Consider the following 21422-nt stretch of genomic DNA (forward strand, 5'->3'; position numbering starts at 1 on the left):
TTATACATTTTTATGTTTTACAAAGTGACCGGAAATCATTGGTCATCAATTTTGGTCTTTTGTGTTTTTTTCTTTTTACATTTATGTAACTGACCGTGCAGTTTCATTAATGTTATATTTTAAGAACTCGGACATTTACACAAGTGGCGATAGCACATACGTTTATTTTTGTTTACATTATTTTATTTGAAAAAATTTGAAAAGGGGGTGATATAAACTTTTATAATGGAGGGACTTATTCCCATTTATTAACATTTTGTTAACATTTAATTCACAATTTTTTTGTCCCCATTGTGGACTATTAAATGGAATCTTTTGATGGAAACACTGAACAATGCTATGCTGCTAGCATTGATCAGTGCTATTGGTGTTCGATTACTACAGGCTGCTTAGGCTGCCTGCAGACATGGAGTATTTATCTGATGGGATAAAGACAGGTAGAGTCGCTCTGCCTATCCTCTCAGCTGATTGGGACCGAATCGTTTTGCCGAACGGCTAAACAACCTGCAATTTATTTTTGGAACTTTAGATGCCATGATCAACTTTGATCCCGGCATCTAAAGAGTTAATATCAGACATTGGCCCAATTGGTGATGTCCAGCATTATCCGTGGGTCCTGGCTGCTGTTAGGAGCCAGGTCTCTCTGGGTATGAAGTGTGCTTAGCTCCTGAGGGGGCTTTATACAACAGGAGAAGGTGCAGGACATACTGTACATGTACATCCTGTGTCCTCTAGGGGTTAAACCATATAGTTAAAGGTATACTTCAGAAGGAAAAAAAATGTTTGATGCCATAAAATTAAACAGATCTGTAAATTTCTGCTACTTAAATTTTAATCCTTCCAGTACTTATTAGATGCTGTATTCTCCAGAGGAAGTTGTATAGTTTTTTCCAGTCTGAACACAGTGCTCTCTGCTGCCACCTCTGTCCATGTCAGGAATTGACATCCCCATAGCAAACCTAACATGCTCTGGACAGTTCCTTACAAGGAGAGCGGTGTCAGGAGAGAGCACTGTGGTCAGACTGGAAAGAACTACACAACTTTCTCTGGAGCATACAGCAGCTGATATGGACTGGAAGGGTTAAGATTTTTAAATAGAAGTAATTTACAAATCTGTATAATTTTCTGGCACCAGTTGATTTGAAAAAAAAAAAAATTCCCCCCGTGTTTCCCTTTAAGCCATATATTCCTGGACTGATTTGTGTAATAGAAGTAATTGCTTATTTTTATTTACAAATGTAAAATATTTGCAGTCACACTCTGTCACAATATATTGCTATATTAGAAATGATAACTATAGGATAAATGTTGTTTTCGGCTCTTACCGATTCAGTCTTGTCCTTTACCATTACAAGAACAGAGTTCATTTTGTAGCATTCATCTCGAGCCTCATCCCAGGATACTTTTTCCATAGATACATAATAACAGGAGGAGCCATTCATATACCAGCCAACAGGGCACCGTGTGCAGATATTCTCTGCATGATGGAAATATAAAGCAGTTAAACAAACAGTTGGGAAATAGATTATAAATGGCAGTTTCCTAGTAGATTATTGTTACTTATCCCACATCCTACCAAGTCATACTTATAGAGTTGCAGGAGGCAGAAATATGGGGTGCTGTTTGTCCCTGGAGAGCTGCTAAGAGAGGGATAAAGCAAGGGCCGGGTCACACGGGGCGCATCCACAGCATATCTAATGCTGCGGATGTGCCGACGGCAGTCAAAGAGGGACTGCAGAGCAAGCTCATGATGGAGGCCGTTGGGAGTTTGTTCTGCAGTCCCTCTATCTGGGTGTTTACCAAATGGAATTAGCTGTCTGTAGGGTCTATCTACAGGGGGCAGCTATCTGGCAGTTTCCATATGGGGGAAGCTATCTGGGGGGGTTTACCTACAGGGGGAAACTATCTGGGTGTTTACCTACGGAGACCAGCTATCTAGGAGGGTTTACCCACAGGGGCAGCTATCTCTGAGGAGGAGGGGGGCACTAACTACTTAGGGTACATATGTGATGGAGGAAACTACCTAAAGTGACCTGTCTACCTACTGGAGCAATCTAACTATCTAATGGGGGGGGGGGACCTACCTACTGTCACGATTCGGCTGGCTGGAGGTGGATCCTCTGTGCCAGAGAGGGATTGGCGTGGACCGTGTTGGTGGACCGGTTCTAAGTTGCTACTGGTATTCACCAGAGCCCGCCGCAAAGCGGGATGGTCTTGCTGCGGCGGTAGCAACCAGGTCGTATCCACCAGCAACGGCTCAACCTCTCTGACTGCTGAAGATAAGCGCGGTACAAGGGAGTAGACAAGAGCAAGGTCGGACGTAGCAGAAGGTCAGGGCAGGCAGCAAGGATCGTAGTCAGGGGCAACGGCAGGAGGTCTGGAACACAGGCTAGGAACACACAAGGAAACGCTTTCACTGGCACAATGGCAACAAGATCCGGCGAGGGAGTGCAGGGGAAGTGAGGTATAAGTAGGGAGTGCACAGGTGAACATACTGATTAAGCCTGCTGCGCCAATCAGTGGCGCAGTGGCCCTTTAAATTGCAGAGACCCGGCGCGCGCGCGCCCTAAGGAGCGGGGCCGCGTGCGCCGGGACAAGACAGACGGGGAACGGGTCAGGTACGAGAGCCGGGATACGCATCGCGAGCGGGCGCCTCCCGCATCGCGAATCGCATCCCGGCTGGGAGTGATATTGCAGCGCACCCGGTCAGCAGGTCTGACCGGGGCGCTGCGAATGAGAGGATGCTGCGAGCGCTCCGGGGAGGAGCGGGGACCCGGAGCGCTCGGCGTAACAGTACCCCCCCCCTTGGGTCTCCCCTCTTCTTGGAGCCTGAGAACCTGAGGATAAGACTTTTGTCTAGGATGTTGTCCTCAGGTTCCCAGGATCTCTCCTCTGGGCCACAGTTTTCCCAATCCACCAAAAAAAATCTTTTCCCTCTGACAGTCTTTGAGGCTAGAATCTCCTTCACAGAGAAGACGTCAGATGAACCGGAAACAGGAGTGGGAGAAACAACTTTGGGAGAGAAGCGGTTAATGATGAGTGGTTTAAGGAGAGAGACATGGAAGGCATTGGGAATACGGAGAGAAGGAGGAAGAAGGAGTTTGTAAGAGACAGGGTTAATCTGGCACAAGACTTTGAAAGGGCCAAGATAGCGTGGTCCCAGTTTGTAACTGGGGACACGAAAGCGGACATATTTAGCGGAGAGCCATACCTTGTCTCCGGGAGCAAAAATGGGGGGAATTCTTCTTTACTTATCAGCAAATCTTTTCATCCGGGATGAAGCCTGTAAAAGAGAATTTTGGGTCTCTTTCCATATGGTGGAAAGATCACGAGTCACTTCATCCACAGCGGGCAAACCAGAGGGCAAGGGAGTAGGGAGGGGAGGAAGAGGGTGACGGCCGTACACCACGAAAAATCGGGATTTAGCAGAAGATTCAGAGACTCTGAAGTTGTATGAGAATTCGGCCCATGGTAGAAGATCTGCCCTATCATCCTGGCGGGAGGAAACAAAATGCCGTAAATAGTCACCCAGGACCTGATTAATTCTTTCTACTTGCCCATTGGATTGGGGATGATAAGAAGAAGAGAAGTTTAATTTGATCTTGAGCTGTTTACAGAGGGCCCTCCAGAATTTAGACACGAATTGGACGCCTCTATCCGAGACGATATGCGTGGGCAAACCGTGAAGGCGAAAAATGTGTACAAAAAATTGCTTTGCCAACTGAGGCGCTGAAGGAAGACCAGGAAGAGGAATAAAATGTGCCATCTTGGAAAATCGATCAACGACCACCCAAACAACTGTGTTGCCACGGGATGAGGGCAAGTCCGTTATAAAGTCCATACCAATCTGTGACCAAGGCTGTTCAGGAACAGGCAGAGGATGAAGGAGACCAGCAGGCTTCTGGCGAGGAGTCTTATCCCGGGCACAGACAGTACAGGCCCGCACGAAATCGACAACATCAGTCTCCAGAGTCGGCCACCAATAAAATCGAGAGATGAGTTGCAAGGCTTTTTTGATGCCCGCATGGCCTGCGAGGTGGGAGGAGTGTCCCCATTTGAGAATCCCGAGATGCTGGCGTGGAGAAACGAAGGTCTTCCCTGGAGGAGTTTGCCTGATGGAGGCTGGAGAAGTGGAGATCAGACAGTCCGGAGGAATGATGTGTTGCGGAGAGACCTCTACTTCAGAGGCATCAGAAGAACGAGAGAGGGCATCGGCCCTAATGTTCTTGTCAGCAGGGCGAAAATGGATTTCAAAGTTAAAACAGGCAAAGAACAACGACCACCTAGCCTGGCGAGGGTTCAGTCGTTGGGCAGACTGGAGATAGGAGAGATTCTTGTGATCCGTGTATATGATAACTGGAAATTTTGATCCCTCCAGCAGGTGCCTCCATTCCTCAAGCGCCAATTTAATGGCCAGTAGTTCTCGATCACCAATGGAGTAGTTTCTCTCCGCCGGAGAGAAGGTCCTAGAAAAAAAACCACAAGTAACAGAATGCCCAGAAGAATTTTTTTGTAGAAGGACAGCTCCAGCTCCCACAGAGGAGGCATCTACCTCCAATAGAAAGGGTTTAGATGGGTCAGGTCTGGAGAGCACGGGAGCAGAAGAAAAGGCAGACTTGAGATGTTTAAATGCGTCTTCCGCTTGGGGAGACCAGGACTTGGGATTGGCATTTTTCTTGGTTAAAGCCACGATAGGGGCCACAATAGTGGAGAAGTGTGGAATGAATTGTCTGTAATAATTGGCGAACCCCAAAAAACGTTGGATAGCACGGAGTCCGGAGGGGCGTGGCCAATCTAAGACAGCAGAAAGTTTATCTGGGTCCATTTGTAGTCCCTGGCCAGAGACCAAGTGTCACGATGCCGGCTGGCAGGAGGTGGATCCTCTGTGCCAGAGAGGGATTGGCGTGGACCGTGCTAGTGGACCGGTTCTAAGTCACTACTGGTGTTCACCAGAGCCCGCCGCAAAGCGGGATGGTCTTGCTGCGGCGGTAGTGACCAGGTCGTATCCACTAGCAACGGCTCAACCTCTCTGACTGCTGAAGATAGGCGCGGTACAAGGGAGTAGACAGAAGCAAGGTCGGACGTAGCAGAAGGTCGGGGCAGGCAGCAAGAATCGTAGTCAATAAGGCAATAGCAGGAGGTCAAGTACACAGTATGGACAAACACAGTAACTCTTTCACTAGGCTCTAAGGCAACAAGATCCGGCAGGGGAGTGCAGGGGCAGTGATCAGATATAGTCTGGTAGCAGGTGGAAGCCAATTAAGCTAATTGGGCCAGGCACCAATCATTGGTGCACTGGCCCTTTAAGTCTCAGGGAGCTGGCGCGCGCGCGCCCTAGAGAGCGGAGCCGCGCGCGCCAGCACATGACAGCAGGGGACCGGGACGGGTAAGTGACCTGGGATGCGATTCGCGAGCGGGCGCGTCCCGCTGTGCGAATCGCATCCCCGACGGCCATGACAGTGCAGCACTCCCGGTCAGCGGGACCGACCGGGCGCTGCGGAGAGAGAGACGCCGTAAGCGCTCCGGGGAGGAGCGGGGACCCGGAGCGCTAGGCGTAACAGTACCCCCCCCCCCTTAGGTCTCCCCTTCTCTTTGTCCGGTAACTGCCTCCCCTGGGATGAGGACACCGGGAAAGAATGGAGGGTTTCCTCAACGGCAGGCAGTACAGCAGGAGTGGGAATGGGGAGGGAGGGCAGAGGGCGAGGCCTGGCACGGGGCAGTGTGACACCAGGACGGGGGCCATGAGGAGGCACCGAGGCTTGCCTGACTGGACTGGGAGGGGGGGAGAGGCATTTCTTATGGCAGGCAGAGTCCATAAAGACCTTAGGGAGACCGGTTACAGGGGGAACCACAGGGTCACGGCAGGGAGTACTGGGAACCGGTTTAAGGCAGTCCTTGAAACAAGAGGTACCCCAGCTCTTGATTTCCCCTGTGGACCAATCCAGGGTTGGGGAATGGTGTTGAAGCCAGGGTAGTCCAAGGAGAATTTCGGAAGTGCAATTGGAGAGGACCAAAAACTCAATTTTTTCGTGATGAGGTCCGATGCACATTAGGAGGGGCTCCGTGCGGTAACGCACGGTGCAATCCAACCTGACTCCGTTGACCGTGGAAATGTAGAGTGGCTTGACGAGACGGGTCACCGGGATGCGGAATTTATTCACCAAAGAATCCAGAATAAAATTCCCAGAGGCACCGGAGTCCAAGCAGGCCACGGCTGAGAGGGAAGAGTTGGCTGAAGGAGAAATCCGTACGGGCACCGTGAGACGTGGAGAAGCCGACTTAGCATCAAGAGACGCCACACCCACGAGAGCTGGGTGCGAGCGTGCGTTTCCCAGACGTGGAGGACGGATAGGGCAATCCACCAAGAAATGTTCGGTACTGGCACAGTACAGACAAAGATTCTCTTCCCTACGGCGATTCCTCTCTTCCTGGGTCAGGCGAGACCGATCCACTTGCATGGCCTCCTCGGCGGGAGGCCTAGGCGTAGATTGCAATGGAGACTGTGGGAGAGGTGTCCAGAGATCTAAGTCTTTTTCCTGGCGGAGCTCTTGATGCCTCTCAGAAAAACGCATGTCAATGCGAGTGGCTAGATGAATGAGTTCATGCAGGTTAGCAGGAGTTTCTCGTGCGGCCAGAACATCTTTAATGTTGCTGGATAGGCCTTTTTTAAAGGTCGCGCAGAGGGCCTCATTATTCCAGGATAGTTCAGAAGCAAGAGTACGGAATTGTATGGCGTACTCGCCAACGGAAGAATTACCCTGGACCAGGTTCAGCAGGGCAGTCTCAGCAGAAGAGGCTCGGGCAGGTTCCTCAAAGACACTTCGAATTTCCGAGAAGAAGGAGTGTACAGAGGCAGTGACAGGGTCATTGCGGTCCCAGAGCGGTGTGGCCCAAGACAGAGCTTTACCAGACAGAAGGCTGACTACGAAAGCCACCTTAGACCTTTCAGTAGGAAACTGGTCCGACATCATCTCCAAGTGCAGGGAACATTGTGAAAGAAAGCCACGGCAAAACTTAGAGTCCCCATCAAATTTGTCCGGCAGGGACAAGCGGAGGCTAGGAGTGGCCACTCGCTGCGGAAGAGGTGCAGGAGCTGGCGGAGGAGATGGTTGTTGCTGCTGTAGCTGAGACTGAAATTGCTGTAGCTGTGACTGAAGCTGCTGTAGCTGCGACTGGAGTTGCTGTGTCATGGTGGTCAAGTACGACAGCTGGTGATCTTGTTGGGCGATCTGTCGGGCTTGCTGGGCGACCAGTGTAGTGAGGTCGGCGACAACTGGCAGAGGAACTTCAGCGGGATCCATGGCCGGATCTACTGTCACGATGCCGGCTGGCAGGAGGTGGATCCTCTGTGCCAGAGAGGGATTGGCGTGGACCGTGCTAGTGGACCGGTTCTAAGTCACTACTGGTGTTCACCAGAGCCCGCCGCAAAGCGGGATGGTCTTGCTGCGGCGGTAGTGACCAGGTCGTATCCACTAGCAACGGCTCAACCTCTCTGATTGCTGAAGATAGGCGCGGTACAAGGGAGTAGACAGAAGCAAGGTCGGACGTAGCAGAAGGTCGGGGCAGGCAGCAAGAATCGTAGTCAATAAGGCAATAGCAGGAGGTCAAGTACACAGTATGGACAAACACAGTAACGCATTCACTAGGCTCTAAGGCAACAAGATCCGGCAGGGGAGTGCAGGGGCAGTGATCAGATATAGTCTGGTAGCAGGTGGAAGCCAATTAAGCTAATTGGGCCAGGCACCAATCATTGGTGCACTGGCCCTTTAAGTCTCAGGGAGCTGGCGCGCGCGCGCCCTAGAGAGCGGAGCCGCGCGCGCCAGCACATGACAGCAGGGGACCGGGACGGGTAAGTGACCTGGGATGCGATTCGCGAGCGGGCGCGTCCCGCTGTGCGAATCGCATCCCCGACGGCCATGACAGTGCAGCGCTCCCGGTCAGCGGGACCGACCGGGGCGCTGCGGAGAGAGAGACGCCGTAAGCGCTCCGGGGAGGAGCGGGGACCCGGAGCGCTAGGCGTAACACCAAGTATCCTAGGAAAGGAAGAGATTGACATTCAAAGAGACATTTCTCCATTTTGGCATAAAGTTGATTGTCCCGAAGTCTCTGAAGAACCATGCGGACATGCTGGCGGTGTTCTTCTAAGTTGGCAGAAAAAATCAGAATATCGTCCAGATAAACCACAACACAGGAATATAGGAGATCACGAAAAATTTCATTAACAAAGTCTTGGAAGACGGCAGGGGCGTTGTACAGGCCAAAGGGCATGACCAGATACTCAAAGTGTCTATCTCTGGTGTTAAATGCAGTCTTCCATTCGTCCCCCTCCCTGATGTGGATGAGATTATAAGCACCTCTTAAGTCCAGTTTGGTAAAGATGTGGGCGCCTTGTAGGCGATCAGAGAGTTCCGAGATAAGAGGTAAGGGGTAGCGGTTTTTTACCGTGATTTCATTAAGTCCGCGGTAATCAATGCAAGGGCGTAGGGAGCCATCTTTTTTGGACACAAAAAAAAAATCCAGCTCCGGCAGGAGAGGAGGACTTGCAGATAAACCCCTTTTTTAAATTCTCCTGGATGTACTCCGACATGGCTAGAGTCTCTGGAGCAGACAGAGGATAGATTCTGCCCCGGGGTACTGGGAACCGGTTTAAGACAGTCCCTGAGACAAGAAGTACCCCAGTTCTTGATCTCTCCTGTGGACCAATCAAGGGTTGGGGAATGGCATTGAAGCCACGGTAATCCAAGAAGAATTTCTGAAGTGCAGTTGGAGAGGATCAAAAATTAAATTTTTTCATGATGGGGTCCGATGCACATTAGGAGAGGTTCCGTGCGGTAACGCACGGTACAGTCCAATCTTTCATTGTTAACAGAATTGATGTAGAGGGGTCTGGCGAGACTGGTCACCGGGATGTTGAACCTGTTGATGAGAGAGGCCAAAATAAAATTTCCTGCAGATCCGGAATCCAAGAAGGCCATAGCAGAGAAGGAGAAGGTAGACGAAGATATCCGCACAGGCACAGTAAGGCGTGGAGAAGCAGAGTTCACATCAAGAACTGTCTCACCTTTGTGCGGAGTCAGCGTACGTCTTTCCAGGCGGGGAGGACGGATAGGACAATCCTTCAAGTGTTTGGTATCGGCACAGTACAGGCAAAGATTCTCCATGCGGCGTCGTGTCCTCTCTTGAGGTGTCAAGCGAGACCGGTCAACTTGCATAGCCTCCACGGCGGGAGGCACAGGAACGGATTGCAGAGGACCAGAGGAGAGAGGAGCCGGGGAGAGAAACCGCCTCGTGCGAACAAAGTCCATATCCTGGCGGAGCTCCTGACGCATTTCGGAAAAACGCATGTCAATGCGGGTGGCAAGATGAATAAGTTCATGCAGGTTAGCAGGAATTTCTCGTGCGGCCAGCACATCTTTAATGTTGCTGGATAGGCCTTTTTTAAAGGTCGCGCAGAGGGCCTCATTATTCCAGGATAATTCGGAGGCAAGAGTACGGAATTGGATGGCGTACTCGCCAACAGAAGAATTACCCTGGACCAGGTTCAGCAGGGCAGTCTCAGCAGAAGAGGCTCGGGCAGGTTCCTCAAAGACACTTCGAATCTCCGTGAAGAAGGAGTGTACAGAGGCAGTGACAGGGTCATTGCGGTCCCAGAGCGGTGTGGCCCATGACAGAGCTATCCCAGACAGAAGGCTGACTACGAAAGCCACCTTAGACCTTTCAGTAGGAAACTGGTCCGACATTATCTCCAAGTGCAGGGAACATTGCGAAAGAAAGCCACGGCAAAACTTAGAGTCCCCATCAAATTTATCCGGCAAGGATAATCGTAGGCCGGAAGCGGCCACTCGCTGCGGAGGAGGTGCAGGAGCTGGCGGAGGAGATTGTTGCTGAAGCTGTGGTAATAGCTGCTGTAGCATCACGGTCAGTTGAGACAGCTGGTGGCCTTGTTGCGCTATCTGTTGCGACTGCTGGGCGACCACCGTGGTGAGGTCGGCGACAACTGGCAGTGGGACTTCAGCGGGATCCATGTCCGGATCTACTGTCACGATTCGGCTGGCTGGAGGTGGATCCTCTGTGCCAGAGAGGGATTGGCGTGGACCGTGCTGGTGGACCGGTTCTAAGTTGCTACTGGTATTCACCAGAGCCCGCCGCAAAGCGGGATGGTCTTGCAGCGGCGGTAGCAACCAGGTCGTATCCACCAGCAACGGCTCAACCTCTCTGACTGCTGAAGATAAGCGCGGTACAAGGGAGTAGACAAGAGCAAGGTCGGACGTAGCAGAAGGTCAGGGCAGGCAGCAAGGATCGTAGTCAGGGGCAACGGCAGGAGGTCTGGAACACAGGCTAGGAACACACAAGGAAACGCTTTCACTGGCACAATGGCAACAAGATCCGGCGAGGGAGTGCAGGGGAAGTGAGGTATAAGTAGGGAGTGCACAGGTAAACATACTGATTAAGCCTGCTGCGCCAATCAGTGGCACAGTGGCCCTTTAAATTGCAGAGACCCTAAGGAGCGGGGCCACGCGCGCCGGGACAAGACAGACGGGGAACGGGTCAGGTACAAGAGCCGGGATGCGCATCGCGAGCGGGCGCCTCCCGCATCACGAATCGCATCCCGGCTGGGAGTGATATTGCAGCGCACCCGGTCAGCAGGTCTGACCGGGGCGCTGCGAATGAGAGGATGCTGCGAGAGCTCAGGGGAGGAGCGGGGACCTGGAGCGCTCGGCGTAACACCTACTCTTTCCCAACCCACTTACCTACCCACTTAACTATGGTACACTAAGGGTGGAATAATCACCGTTTGGGGTACTAGGTGCTGGAAAAGTGCAGAGCCTAAAATGTTTGTCTAGTTCTGCAGAGGTGAATCATGGATGGAAAAAATCTTAATGATGGTCTTCAATCATCCCGAGGGGGCGTGATTACAGCTCGAGCAGACGGGTTAAATTATGTAAAATGTGCTCAGACTCTGTATGCACCTTCCAATCTCATTGTTTTTGGCCCTCCCCAGCCTAAAAAAACACCAGTCTGTTACCACTTAGGCCCAGAAACACCATTTTTGTTGTTCAAGGCCTGTTGGTACCAACTCTTCCCTGTACCCCTCTAGCGCTTGGAACCAAGATAATAATTGGATCTTCATCTGTTTTGTGGGCTAAACTAAGCCCCAGCTTAGTAATGGAGATTTCCCCCAAAAAAATGAAAAGACGACAGGAAAAATGCAAAAATATTATGCGAAAACTATGGAGCTCTTATATTTTCTCTAAAGGTGACTCGAGGCAGCTAGATGTGGATCTCAGGAGAAAATTAGTCTTAAGGATGTATTAAGAAATTTTCCAGCACAGAATGTTGACCTAAATACACATTAGATAAATATAATGTTTTACACATTATTTCCATTATTTCTCTAATAGATGAATAAATCTGGGGTTCAGCATTGATTGAGGTTTAGCAAGACCAGGGGCATAGCTAAAGTCTCGTGGGCTCTGGTGCAAGGGGTTAACCTGGACCCCCCCCTCGGCATGTCCCTATCCATCCTTATCGTCCGTGTCCCCCCCATCAACATGTGCCCATTCATCCACACTATGCCCCCCTTCCTCAGCATGACTCCATCCATACTGTGCCCCCCCAGCATGTCCCCCATCCATACTGTGCCCCCCCATCCATACATACTGTGCATGTTCCCATCTATCCTGTGTCCTTTCCTTTTAGCATTTTCCATACTTATCATGTCCCCATCCATTCAGTATCCCCTTATCCCCATCCATTCAGTATCCCCCTTATCATGTCCACATCCATTCAGTGTCTCCCTTAACATGTCCCCATCCATTTAGTGCCCCCTCAGCATGTCCCCATCCATTCAGTGCCCCCTCAGCATGTTCCCATCCATTCAGTGCCCCCTCAGCATGTCCCCATCCATTCAGTGCCCCCTCAGCATGTTCCCATCCATTCAGTGCCCCCTTAGCATGTCCCCATCCATCCAGCATCCCCCTACCTCCCATTCAGGGTCCAAATGAAACTGAGCAGGATACACTACAGCAGGAGGGGAGGGCTTTCCTCTTTCTGTACAAGCTGTGCCCCTCCTCCTCTCCACTACTACAGGGAGAATGCAGGGGCGGGCAGTTGAATTCTAGGGGGTGGAACCAAAGCATGGGATGGGTAAGTGTATCTTACATTCATATGATGTACTGCCTGTTTCTGGAATCTGTAGCATACTCAGGGGTCCGACACAGGTTTTTTGGCGTTTACCTCAGGGCCATCCTATGGAGCTGCATCGTCTGTTTTTTTTTTTGTGACGCAGCTAAAAGAGGCAGGCAGCCGGGCAGCATACAATGCAGTGGCAGGGGCTAAGGGGCTGGTTCCCAATTGCGACCCTTCCGACCTCTTTAGCTACGCCACTAAGTAAGACCTAATGTCCCAAAATAACCTGTAAAACACTAGAAATAAATCAAGCTAGATGCTAAATAGAGGCTAAATCAGTCAATAGGAATTCAGTACATTACCCAAAGTTTTTTTAATCTCCTTGATCTGCTTTATGTTTACCACGATCATGTCTTGTAGTTTCACTGCAAAATAAAAGAGAATGTGCACACAGGTAAGTATGGCAACCAACAGAGATACAGTGGACCTTCTCCAGAAGACCAACCTAATCCAGACCTTATTTTTCTTTGATGAATTTCCAGCTCCTTATATCACCTGTACATTGAATTCATCTTTAGGAGGACCACCCTTCTAGTAGACAATTCTTTTAGGACTGCGACAAGGGGCAGGCAGAGTCTACCACTGCCTATATGGCCCAGAAGAGAACGCACAACTGCACTTGCACTGCATCCTCCGGCTAGAGAATGTCTAAGCTCAACCTTAGACCCAGAGATCAGTGGGGGTCTGAATCCTGGCCCCCGCACATCCTGTTTTGAGGAGGCTACAGTGCTTGAAAATGGGATAATATTGCAATACCTTGAATCACCACTATAAACAGTACAGGGTCCACAATGGACGAGCTGCAGCTGATGCAGACATTGAAGTGACTGCACCACTTGCATCAGTGCTGAGATCCTTAAAACACCTGAAGGTCAGAGAGCCAGGAGTCTGACCAGTCCCCCAAATGTAGTAAATGGGAGCTGAGCTGTCGTAACCCGGTACAACCACTATACCAAATCTATACTGTTTCCAGCTCTACTTACAGAATAGATTTGGCCGCCTCTGCTCTGTTCTATTGGTGCCTTGCAGATCTAAAAGTAATGGTCCATTCTTTGGAAAGACCATTAATAAAAAAGCTTGACAACCCCTTTAACCTCTTGACGACAAGCACTGCACATATGCAGCTTGCGTGTTATCAGGAGTGTTGCTCGCGAATATTCGCAATGCGAATTTTATTCGCGAATTCGCGAATATTCGCGAATATAGCACTATATATTCGTAATTACGAATATTGTTTTTTTTTATTTTTTTTTCACAGTACACATCACAGTGATCATCCCTCTCTGCTTCCAGCTTGTGTGGTCTAAAGAAGGCTCTAATACTACTGTGTGAGACTGGCGTATGAATTTTTGCATATGGGAAAATTTGCATATGCAAATTTTCGCTTATGCTAATTTTGCATATGCGAAAATATAACGCGAATATTACGAATATGCGAATTTAGCGAATACATGACGAATAATCGTCCATATATACGCGAAATATCGCGAATTCGAATATGGCCTATGCTGCTCAACACTAGTCAACACGCGCTATCTGGCCAGCGAGCCAGGGCCCCATACAGGAGATCACGGGGCCCCCCAGCGGTCGGACCCCCCGAAATCTGAAACTTATCCCCTATCCTTGGGATAGGGGATGTTTTTCAACACTGGACTACTCCTTTAATGGCCTCCAAAATGAAGTTCCTCTGATGTATGGGCCTCAAGGGATCTTCCACTAACAAAGATCACACAGCTTCCACTCCTCTGTCATGTGGTATGTTACTATATGATGAAGCAACATCTAGTGTTGCCCACATATAGTCCTCTTCCCGTATGATATCTTTCAATAGGGTTAATAAATGCCCTTTTATCTCTGAGGTATGCTGGTAAAGAGACCACACATTTCTGTAACTGATGGTCTATATATTCAGATAAACATCAGGCAACTATCGGACGATCAGGTGTTTTTTTTCCGGTTTTTATGCACCTTAGGTAGAAAATAAAAATAAGGTACATTTGGGTTGGGGTTAAATATATATCATGTTTTTCCCTCTTAAAGGGGTACTACGCACCAAGACATCTTATCCCCTCTCCAAAGAACCCCTGTGATCTCGGTTGCGGCACCCTGTTGTCATCACTGCACAGAGCAAACTTACTCTGTGCGTAATGACGGGTGATGCAGGGTCAGAACATCGGCATAGCCATTGACTGTCCTGGCATGCTGGGAGTTTTGCTACAGCTGGAGACACCCTATTTGGGAAGCACTGCCGTAGGGTAATTTGGTGGTGGATGCAAATCCCTAATTTAGGCCTCAAATGCACATGGTGCTCTTTCACTTTGGAGCCCTCTCATATTTCAAGGCAACAGTTTTGGGTTACTATTTTTTTTCTCTTCTTTTACCCCTTAAGAAAAGGTAAATTTGGGGTCTACACCAGCATGTTAGTGTAAACAGAGTGTACCATATACATTTGAGGCCTAAATTGGTGATTTGCAGAGGGGTGGCTGGTAGTTACAGCAGTTCTGACATAAACATAAAAAACACCCATATGTGACCCCCATTTTGAAAACTATACCCCTCACATAAAGTAACAAGGGGTATAGTGAGCCTTAACATCCCACAGGTGTTTGACAAATGTTAGTTAAAGTTGGAGGTGAAAATAAAAAAATGTATATTTTTTTCAGTAAAATGCTGTTGTTACCCCAATTTTATCATTTTCACAAGGGGTAATAGGAGAAAAAGCCCCGCAAAATTTGTAACCCCATTTCTTCTGAGTCAGAAAATACCCCACATGTGGTCTGCAGGTGAACTACAGGGCTCAGAAGAGAAGGAGCGCCATTGGGCTTTTGGAGAGAGAATCTGGCTGAAATTGAAGGCCATGTGCGTTTAGGCCTCCATGGTGCCAGAACAGTGACCCCCCCCCCCCAGATGTGACCCCAATTTGGAAACTACGCCCCTAATAAGAAGTGCAGTGAGCATTTACATCTCACAGGTGTCTGATAGATTTTTTTTGAGCAGTGGTCTGTCAAAATGAAAAATGAAATTTTTTTATTTGCACAGCCCACTGTTCCAAAGATCTGTCAAATGTCAGTGGGGTTTAACCCTTTAAGGAACCAGCCCATTTTCACCTTAAGGACCCAGCCATTTTTTGCACATCTGACCACTGTCACATTAAGCATTAATAACTCTGGGATGCTTTTACTTTTCATTCTGATTCTGAGAAATTTTTGTTGAGGCTTGCATCATTTCTTGGTGAAAAATTCCCAAATTTGATGAAAAAATTTAAAATTTTGTATTTTTCTAACTTTGAAGCTCTCTGCTTGTAACAAAAACAGACATTCCAAATAAATGATATATTGATTCACAGATACAATATGTCTACTTTATATTTTCATCATAAAGTTGACAGGTTTTTACTTTTGGAAGACATCAGAGGGATTCAAAGTTCAGCAGCACTTTTCCAATTTTTTACAACATTTTCTAAATTGGAATTTTTCAGGGACCAGTTCAGTTTTGAAGTGAATTTGAAGGGCCTTCATATTAGAAATACCCCACAAATGACCCCATTATAAAAACTGCACCCCTCAAAGTATCCAAAATGACATTTGGGTAAGTGTGTTAACCCTTTAGGTTTTTCACAGGAATAGCAGCAAAGTGAAGGAGGAAATTCAAAATCTCCATTTTTTACACTCGCATGTTCTTGTAGACCCAGTTTTGGAATTTTTACAAGGGGTAATAGTAGAAAAAGCCCCCCAAAATTTGTAACCCAATTTTCTCTAGAGTAAGGAAATACCTCATATGTGTATGTCAAGTGTTCGGCTGGTGCAGTAGAGGGCTCAAAAGGGAAGGAGCAACAATGGGATTTTGGAGAGTGAATTTTTGCTGAAATGGTTTTTGGGGGGCATGTCACATTTTGGAAGCCCCTATGGTGCCAGAACAGCAGAAAACCCCCACATGGCATACCATTTTGGAAACTACACCCCTCAAGGCACGTACCAAGGGGTCCAGTGAGCCTTAACACCCCACAGGTCTTTGACGACTTTTCATTAAATTCGGATGTGTAAATGAAAAAAAAAAAAAGGTTTCACTAAAGTGAATTCACTTCCAGGCAGTGGAAGAGAGGTGGCTGTGGTTGTGATAAATATAAAGCAAATACACTATGTTGAGCTAGCGATTGTTTGTCTGTATACAAGAGTGTGAAGCATACAAGTGAGTGAGTATAAAAGTGAGGGGACTTAAAATTAAGGGACTTTAAATTCAGGAAGTTTAAATTGAAATATTTGATTTTTTTTTTCTTTTCTGTAAATTTTTGCAATCCCCAAATCTAGTATGGCCTCCATGTTGGAAAAGGCAGTCCAGTGTGCATCTTGCACAATGTATGCAATCCTTGAACAACAGTAGTGTTGCTCACGAATATTCGAAATGCGAACTTTATTCGCGAATATCGCATATTCGCAAATTCGCGAATATTCGCGAATATAGCACTATATATTCGTAATTACGAATATTCGTATTTTTTTTTATTTTTTTTTTCACAGTACACATCACAGTGATCATCCCTCTCTGCTTCCAGCTTGTGTGGTGTAAAGAAGGCTCTAATACTACTGTGCGTGCGAATTTTCGCATATGCGAAAAGTTGCATATGCTAATTTTCGCATATGCGAATTTTCGCTTATACTAATTTTATATATGCTAATTTCCGCATATGTTAATTTTTGCATTCGCGAATATTCGCTTATGCGAAAATAAAATGAGAATATTACGAATATGCGAATATTCGCGAATATATGACGAATATTCGTCCATGTATTCGCGAATATTCACGAATTCGAATATGGCCTATGCCGCTCAACACTAAACAACAGTTTGAGGGTGCATATTGTTGTGCGAGATGTGTGTGAGTTGCTCATTTGGAAGCCCAGATCCTGGATCTAGAGGAGCAACTGGCAACACTGAGATGCATTGACAACCCGGAGAGGAGTCTCCTGCTCACTGAGCAGGTACTCTCTGGGGTAGAGGTAGGGGAGGATAGTGGGACGGAGGTGCAGGACAGTCAGGCAGTTAGCTGGGTTACAGTTAGAAAACGCGGTAGAGGGAAAAGTGTCAGGGAGGCTAGTCCTGAACTGGCACACCCCAACAAGTTTGCCCTGTTGGCAGATGAGGGGGATGCCATTTCAGAGCTAGCGGTACTGCAGCAGGACTCTGCTTCTGACCGCCAGGGGGGTGTCTGCTCCAGTAAGGAGGGAGGGAGGAGAGCAGGGCAGGCCAGACAGGTACTGGTAGTAGGGGACTCAATTATTAGAGGGACAGACAGGGCAATCTGTCACAAAGACCGGGATCGCCGAACAGTGTGTTGTCTTCCTGGCGTTCGAGTTCGGCACATCGCGGATCGGGTTGACAGGTTGCTGGGTGGGGCTGGAGAAGACCCAGCAGTCATGGTACATATTGGCACCAATGACAAAGTAAGAGGTAGATGGAGTGTCCTTAAAAAGGATTTCAGGGACTTAGGCTGCAAGCTTAAGGCAAGGACCTCCAAGGTAGTATTTTATGAAATATTACCTGTATTACGAGCCACACCAGAGAGGCAGCGTGAGATTAGGGAGGTAAACAAGTGGCTCAGAAGCTAGTTGTAACGCCGATCGCTCCGGGTCCCGCTGCTTCCCCGGAGCGCTCGTGGCGTTACTCTGCCTGCAGCGCTCCGGTCGGCGCTGCTGACCGAGAGCGCTGCTACCCTGTCACCGGAGGGTATGCGATCCGCGGGACGGGACGTGCCCGCTCACGGATCGCATCCCATGTCTCTTCTCACCTGCTCCGTCCTTCCTCTGTCCCAGCCCAGCGCGCGGCCCCGCTCTCTGAAATTTAAAGGGCCAATGCACCAATAATTGGTGCCTGGCCCAATCTACCCCAATTACTGTTTTCCCTATAAAACATTACTTCCCCTTCCTGTCTCTGCCTGATCTTGTTGCCTAGTGCCTATTGAAAGCGTTCCTGTGTGTCCTTGCCTGTGTTTCCAGAATCTCTGCTGTTGCCCCTGACTACGAACCTTGCCGCCAGCCCTGACCTTTCTGCTACGTCTGACCTTGCCTTGCCTTGTTCTTTTGTACCATGCCATCTCAGCCGCCAGAGAGGTTGAGTCGCTACTGGGTGGAACGACCTGCGGGTTACCTGCCGCAGCAAGTCCATCCCGCTTTGCGGCGGGCTCTGGTGAATACCAGTAACCCCTTAGACTCCGTTCCCCTGGTACGGCCCACGCCATCACCTCTCTGGTACAGAGGATCCACTCCCAGTGTCCTCACCCTCCTCCAACCCGGATCCTGACACTAGTGTAGGAACGAGGGGTTTGGGTTCATGGAGAACTGGGCCGACTTCGACTTTAAAGGAAACAGGTTTCTGACTATAGCTAAAGACAATTATCTGTCCCAAATGGTGCAGGGCCCGACCAGAGGAGGTGCCCTACTATACTTAATATTTCCCAACGTACTATACCTGACAGAGTAATTAATGTGCAAGTAGATGGACACCTAGGAAATAGTGATCATAATTTAATACATTATAACTTGTTCTTCAATAAGGGAATCTCTCGAGGGGCCACAAAAACAATGAACTTTCGGAAGGCAAAGTTCAATCAACTCAGAGAAGCCCTTAACAATATAAAATGGGATAATGTCCTCAAAAAGAACAATACTGACACTAAATGGGAGACTTTTAAACATATCTTAAATTTTCACTGTAAGATAAAAGTAAACCAATATGGATGAATAAAAATGTTAAGGGGGCAATAAATGACAAAAATAAAGCATTTCAATTACTAAAACAGGACAGCAGTGAAGAAGCATTAAAAAGCTATAGAGAAAAATGTGAAATATGTAAAAAACAAATAAAAGCCGCAAAAATAGAGACAGAAAGACTCATTGCCAAAGAGAGTATAACTAACCCCAAAATGTTCTTTAATTATATAAAAATGAAAGTGTTGGCCCTTTAAAAAATGATGAGGAAGAAATTATAAACGGGGATCAGGAAAAAGCAAATATACTAAACAAATTCTTCTCCACTGTATTCACCGAGGAAAATGAAATGCCAGGTGAAATACAGTGTGATAAGGTAAACTCCCCAGTACAGGTCACCTGTCTAACCCAGGAAGAAGTACAGTGCCACCTTCAAAAAAATCAAAATAGACAAATCACCAGGTCCATTCACCCCCATGTTCTAAAGGAATTAAGTAATGTAATAGACAGACCCCTATTTTTAATATTCAGGGACTCTATAGTGACAGGGACTGTTCCCCAGGACTGGCGCATGGCAAATGTGGTGCCAATATTTAAGAAGGGGTCAAAAGGTGACCCCGGGAATTATAGACCTGTTAGTTTCACCTCAGTTGTATGTAAATTGTTTGAGGGTTTCCTAAGAGATGCTATTTTGGAATATCTTGATAAAAATAAACGCATGACCCTGTATCAGCATGGATTTATGAGGGATTGATCCTGTCAAACTAACCTGATCAGCTTTTATGAGGAGGTGAGCTCCAGACTGGATCAGGGGCAATCGCTGGATGTCGTATATCTGGATTTTTCCAAAGCATTTGATACGGTTCCACATTAAAGGTTGGTGCATAAAATGAGAAGGTTTGGGCTGGGGGAGAATGTGTGCAAGTGGGTAAGTAACTGGCTCAGTGATAGGAAACAGAGGGTGGTTATTAATGGTACTTATTCTGATTGGGTGAATGTTACTAGTGGGGTACCACAGGGGTCCGTCTTGGGTCCTGTCCTATTTAATATATTCATGAATGACCTTGCAGAGGGGTTGAATAGTAAAGTAGCAATCTTTGCAGATGACACCAAACTCTGTAAAGCGGTAAACACTATAGAGGACAGTGCACTTTTACAAATGGATCTGGATAGGTCGGAGGTTTGGGCTGGGAAGTGGCAGATGAGGTTCAACACTGATAAATGTAAGGTAATGCACATGGGGAAGAAAAATCCGAGCTGGGATTATGTATTAAATGGGAGAACACTTGGGACGACTGACATGGAAAAGGACTTAGGAGTCTTAGGTAACAGTAAACTTAGCTGTAGTGACCAGTGTCGGGCAGCTGCTGCCAAGGCTAATAAAATCATGGGGTACATCAATAGGGGCATAGATGTCGACGACAAGGAAATAATTCTACCGCTGTAAAAATCACTAGTCAGACCTCACATAAAATACTGTGTACAGTACTGGGCACCAGTGTACAAGAAATATATAGTGGAGCTGGAGAGGGTTTAAATCCCACTAAGGACAACAATAAATAAATAAAGACGTATTATTATTATTATTATTATAATAACGTCAGCAGAGAGCATTGTGCTCGTGATGTCATCAGAGAGCATTCCAAAAAGAAAATAATTTCCTCTGTAGTATTCAGCAGCTAATAAGTACAGGAAGGATTACGATTTTTTAATAGAAGTAATTTACAAATCTGTTTAACTTTCCGGAGCCAGTTGATTTAAAAGAAAAAAGGCTTTCACCGGAGTACCCCTTTAATGGTATAGAGAACTGTGTCCAGTGCATTAACTCTGATTTTTTGCCCATTGAAACCAGTAGGCCCATTGTGGTCTATGGGGAAAAGCTGCTGAGTTGCCCATAGCAACCAATCAGATCGCTTCTTTCATTTTTGAAAAAGCCTCTGAAAAATTAAGGAAGTAATCTGATTGGTTGCTATGGACAACTCAGAAACTTTTCCTCTGGACAGGTTTTGATAGATCTCCCTCTATGGGGGAGAATCATCAAAACCAGTGTAGAGGAAGAGTTGTGCAGTTGCCCATAGCAGCCAATCAGATCGCTTCTTTCATTTTTGAAAAGGCCTCTGACAAAAGAAGGAAGCAATCTGATTGGTTGCTATGGGCAACTCAGAAACTTTTCCAGGAAAATCTGCTGAGTTGCCCATAGCAACCAATCAGATCGCTTCTTTCATTTTGCAGAGGCATTGTGAAAAATGAAAGAAGCGATCTGATAGGTTGCTATGGGCAACTGCACAACTCTTCCTCTACACTGGTCTTGATGAATCTCCCCCCCACAGAGGGAGATTTATCAAAACCTGTCCAGAGGAAAAGTTTCTGCGTTGCCTATAGCAACCAATCAGATCGCTTCTTTCATTTTTGAAAAAGCCTCTGAAAAATGAAGGAAGCAATTTGATTGGTTGCTATGGGCAACTCAACAGCTTTTCCAGGAAAGTAAAGTTTAACCACAACACTGTAACACTCTATCCACCCTGGGAC

General features: G+C 47.6%; 1 protein-coding gene across 8 annotated transcripts in view; it reads right to left on the reverse strand.

The window, feature by feature from the left end:
* Positions 1-21422, reverse strand: part of LOC130367869 (lithostathine-1-alpha-like) — a 135725-nt gene that overhangs the window by 65547 nt on the left and 48756 nt on the right. For all 8 annotated transcript variants that reach the window (XR_008892206.1, XM_056570784.1, XM_056570787.1 and 5 more), the window contains 2 exons: positions 12492-12554; positions 1326-1477 (listed from right to left, as the gene is read on the reverse strand). Coding sequence is in view for 7 of the 8 variants with exons in the window: in XM_056570784.1 (XP_056426759.1) it covers positions 1326-1477; positions 12492-12554 (215 nt within the window). In the remaining variant the exon portion in view is untranslated. The remainder of the gene's footprint in view (positions 1-1325; positions 1478-12491; positions 12555-21422) is intronic.

Source organism: Hyla sarda, chromosome 4 (assembly GCF_029499605.1).
Source record: "Hyla sarda isolate aHylSar1 chromosome 4, aHylSar1.hap1, whole genome shotgun sequence".
NCBI lineage: Eukaryota > Metazoa > Chordata > Amphibia > Anura > Hylidae > Hyla > Hyla sarda.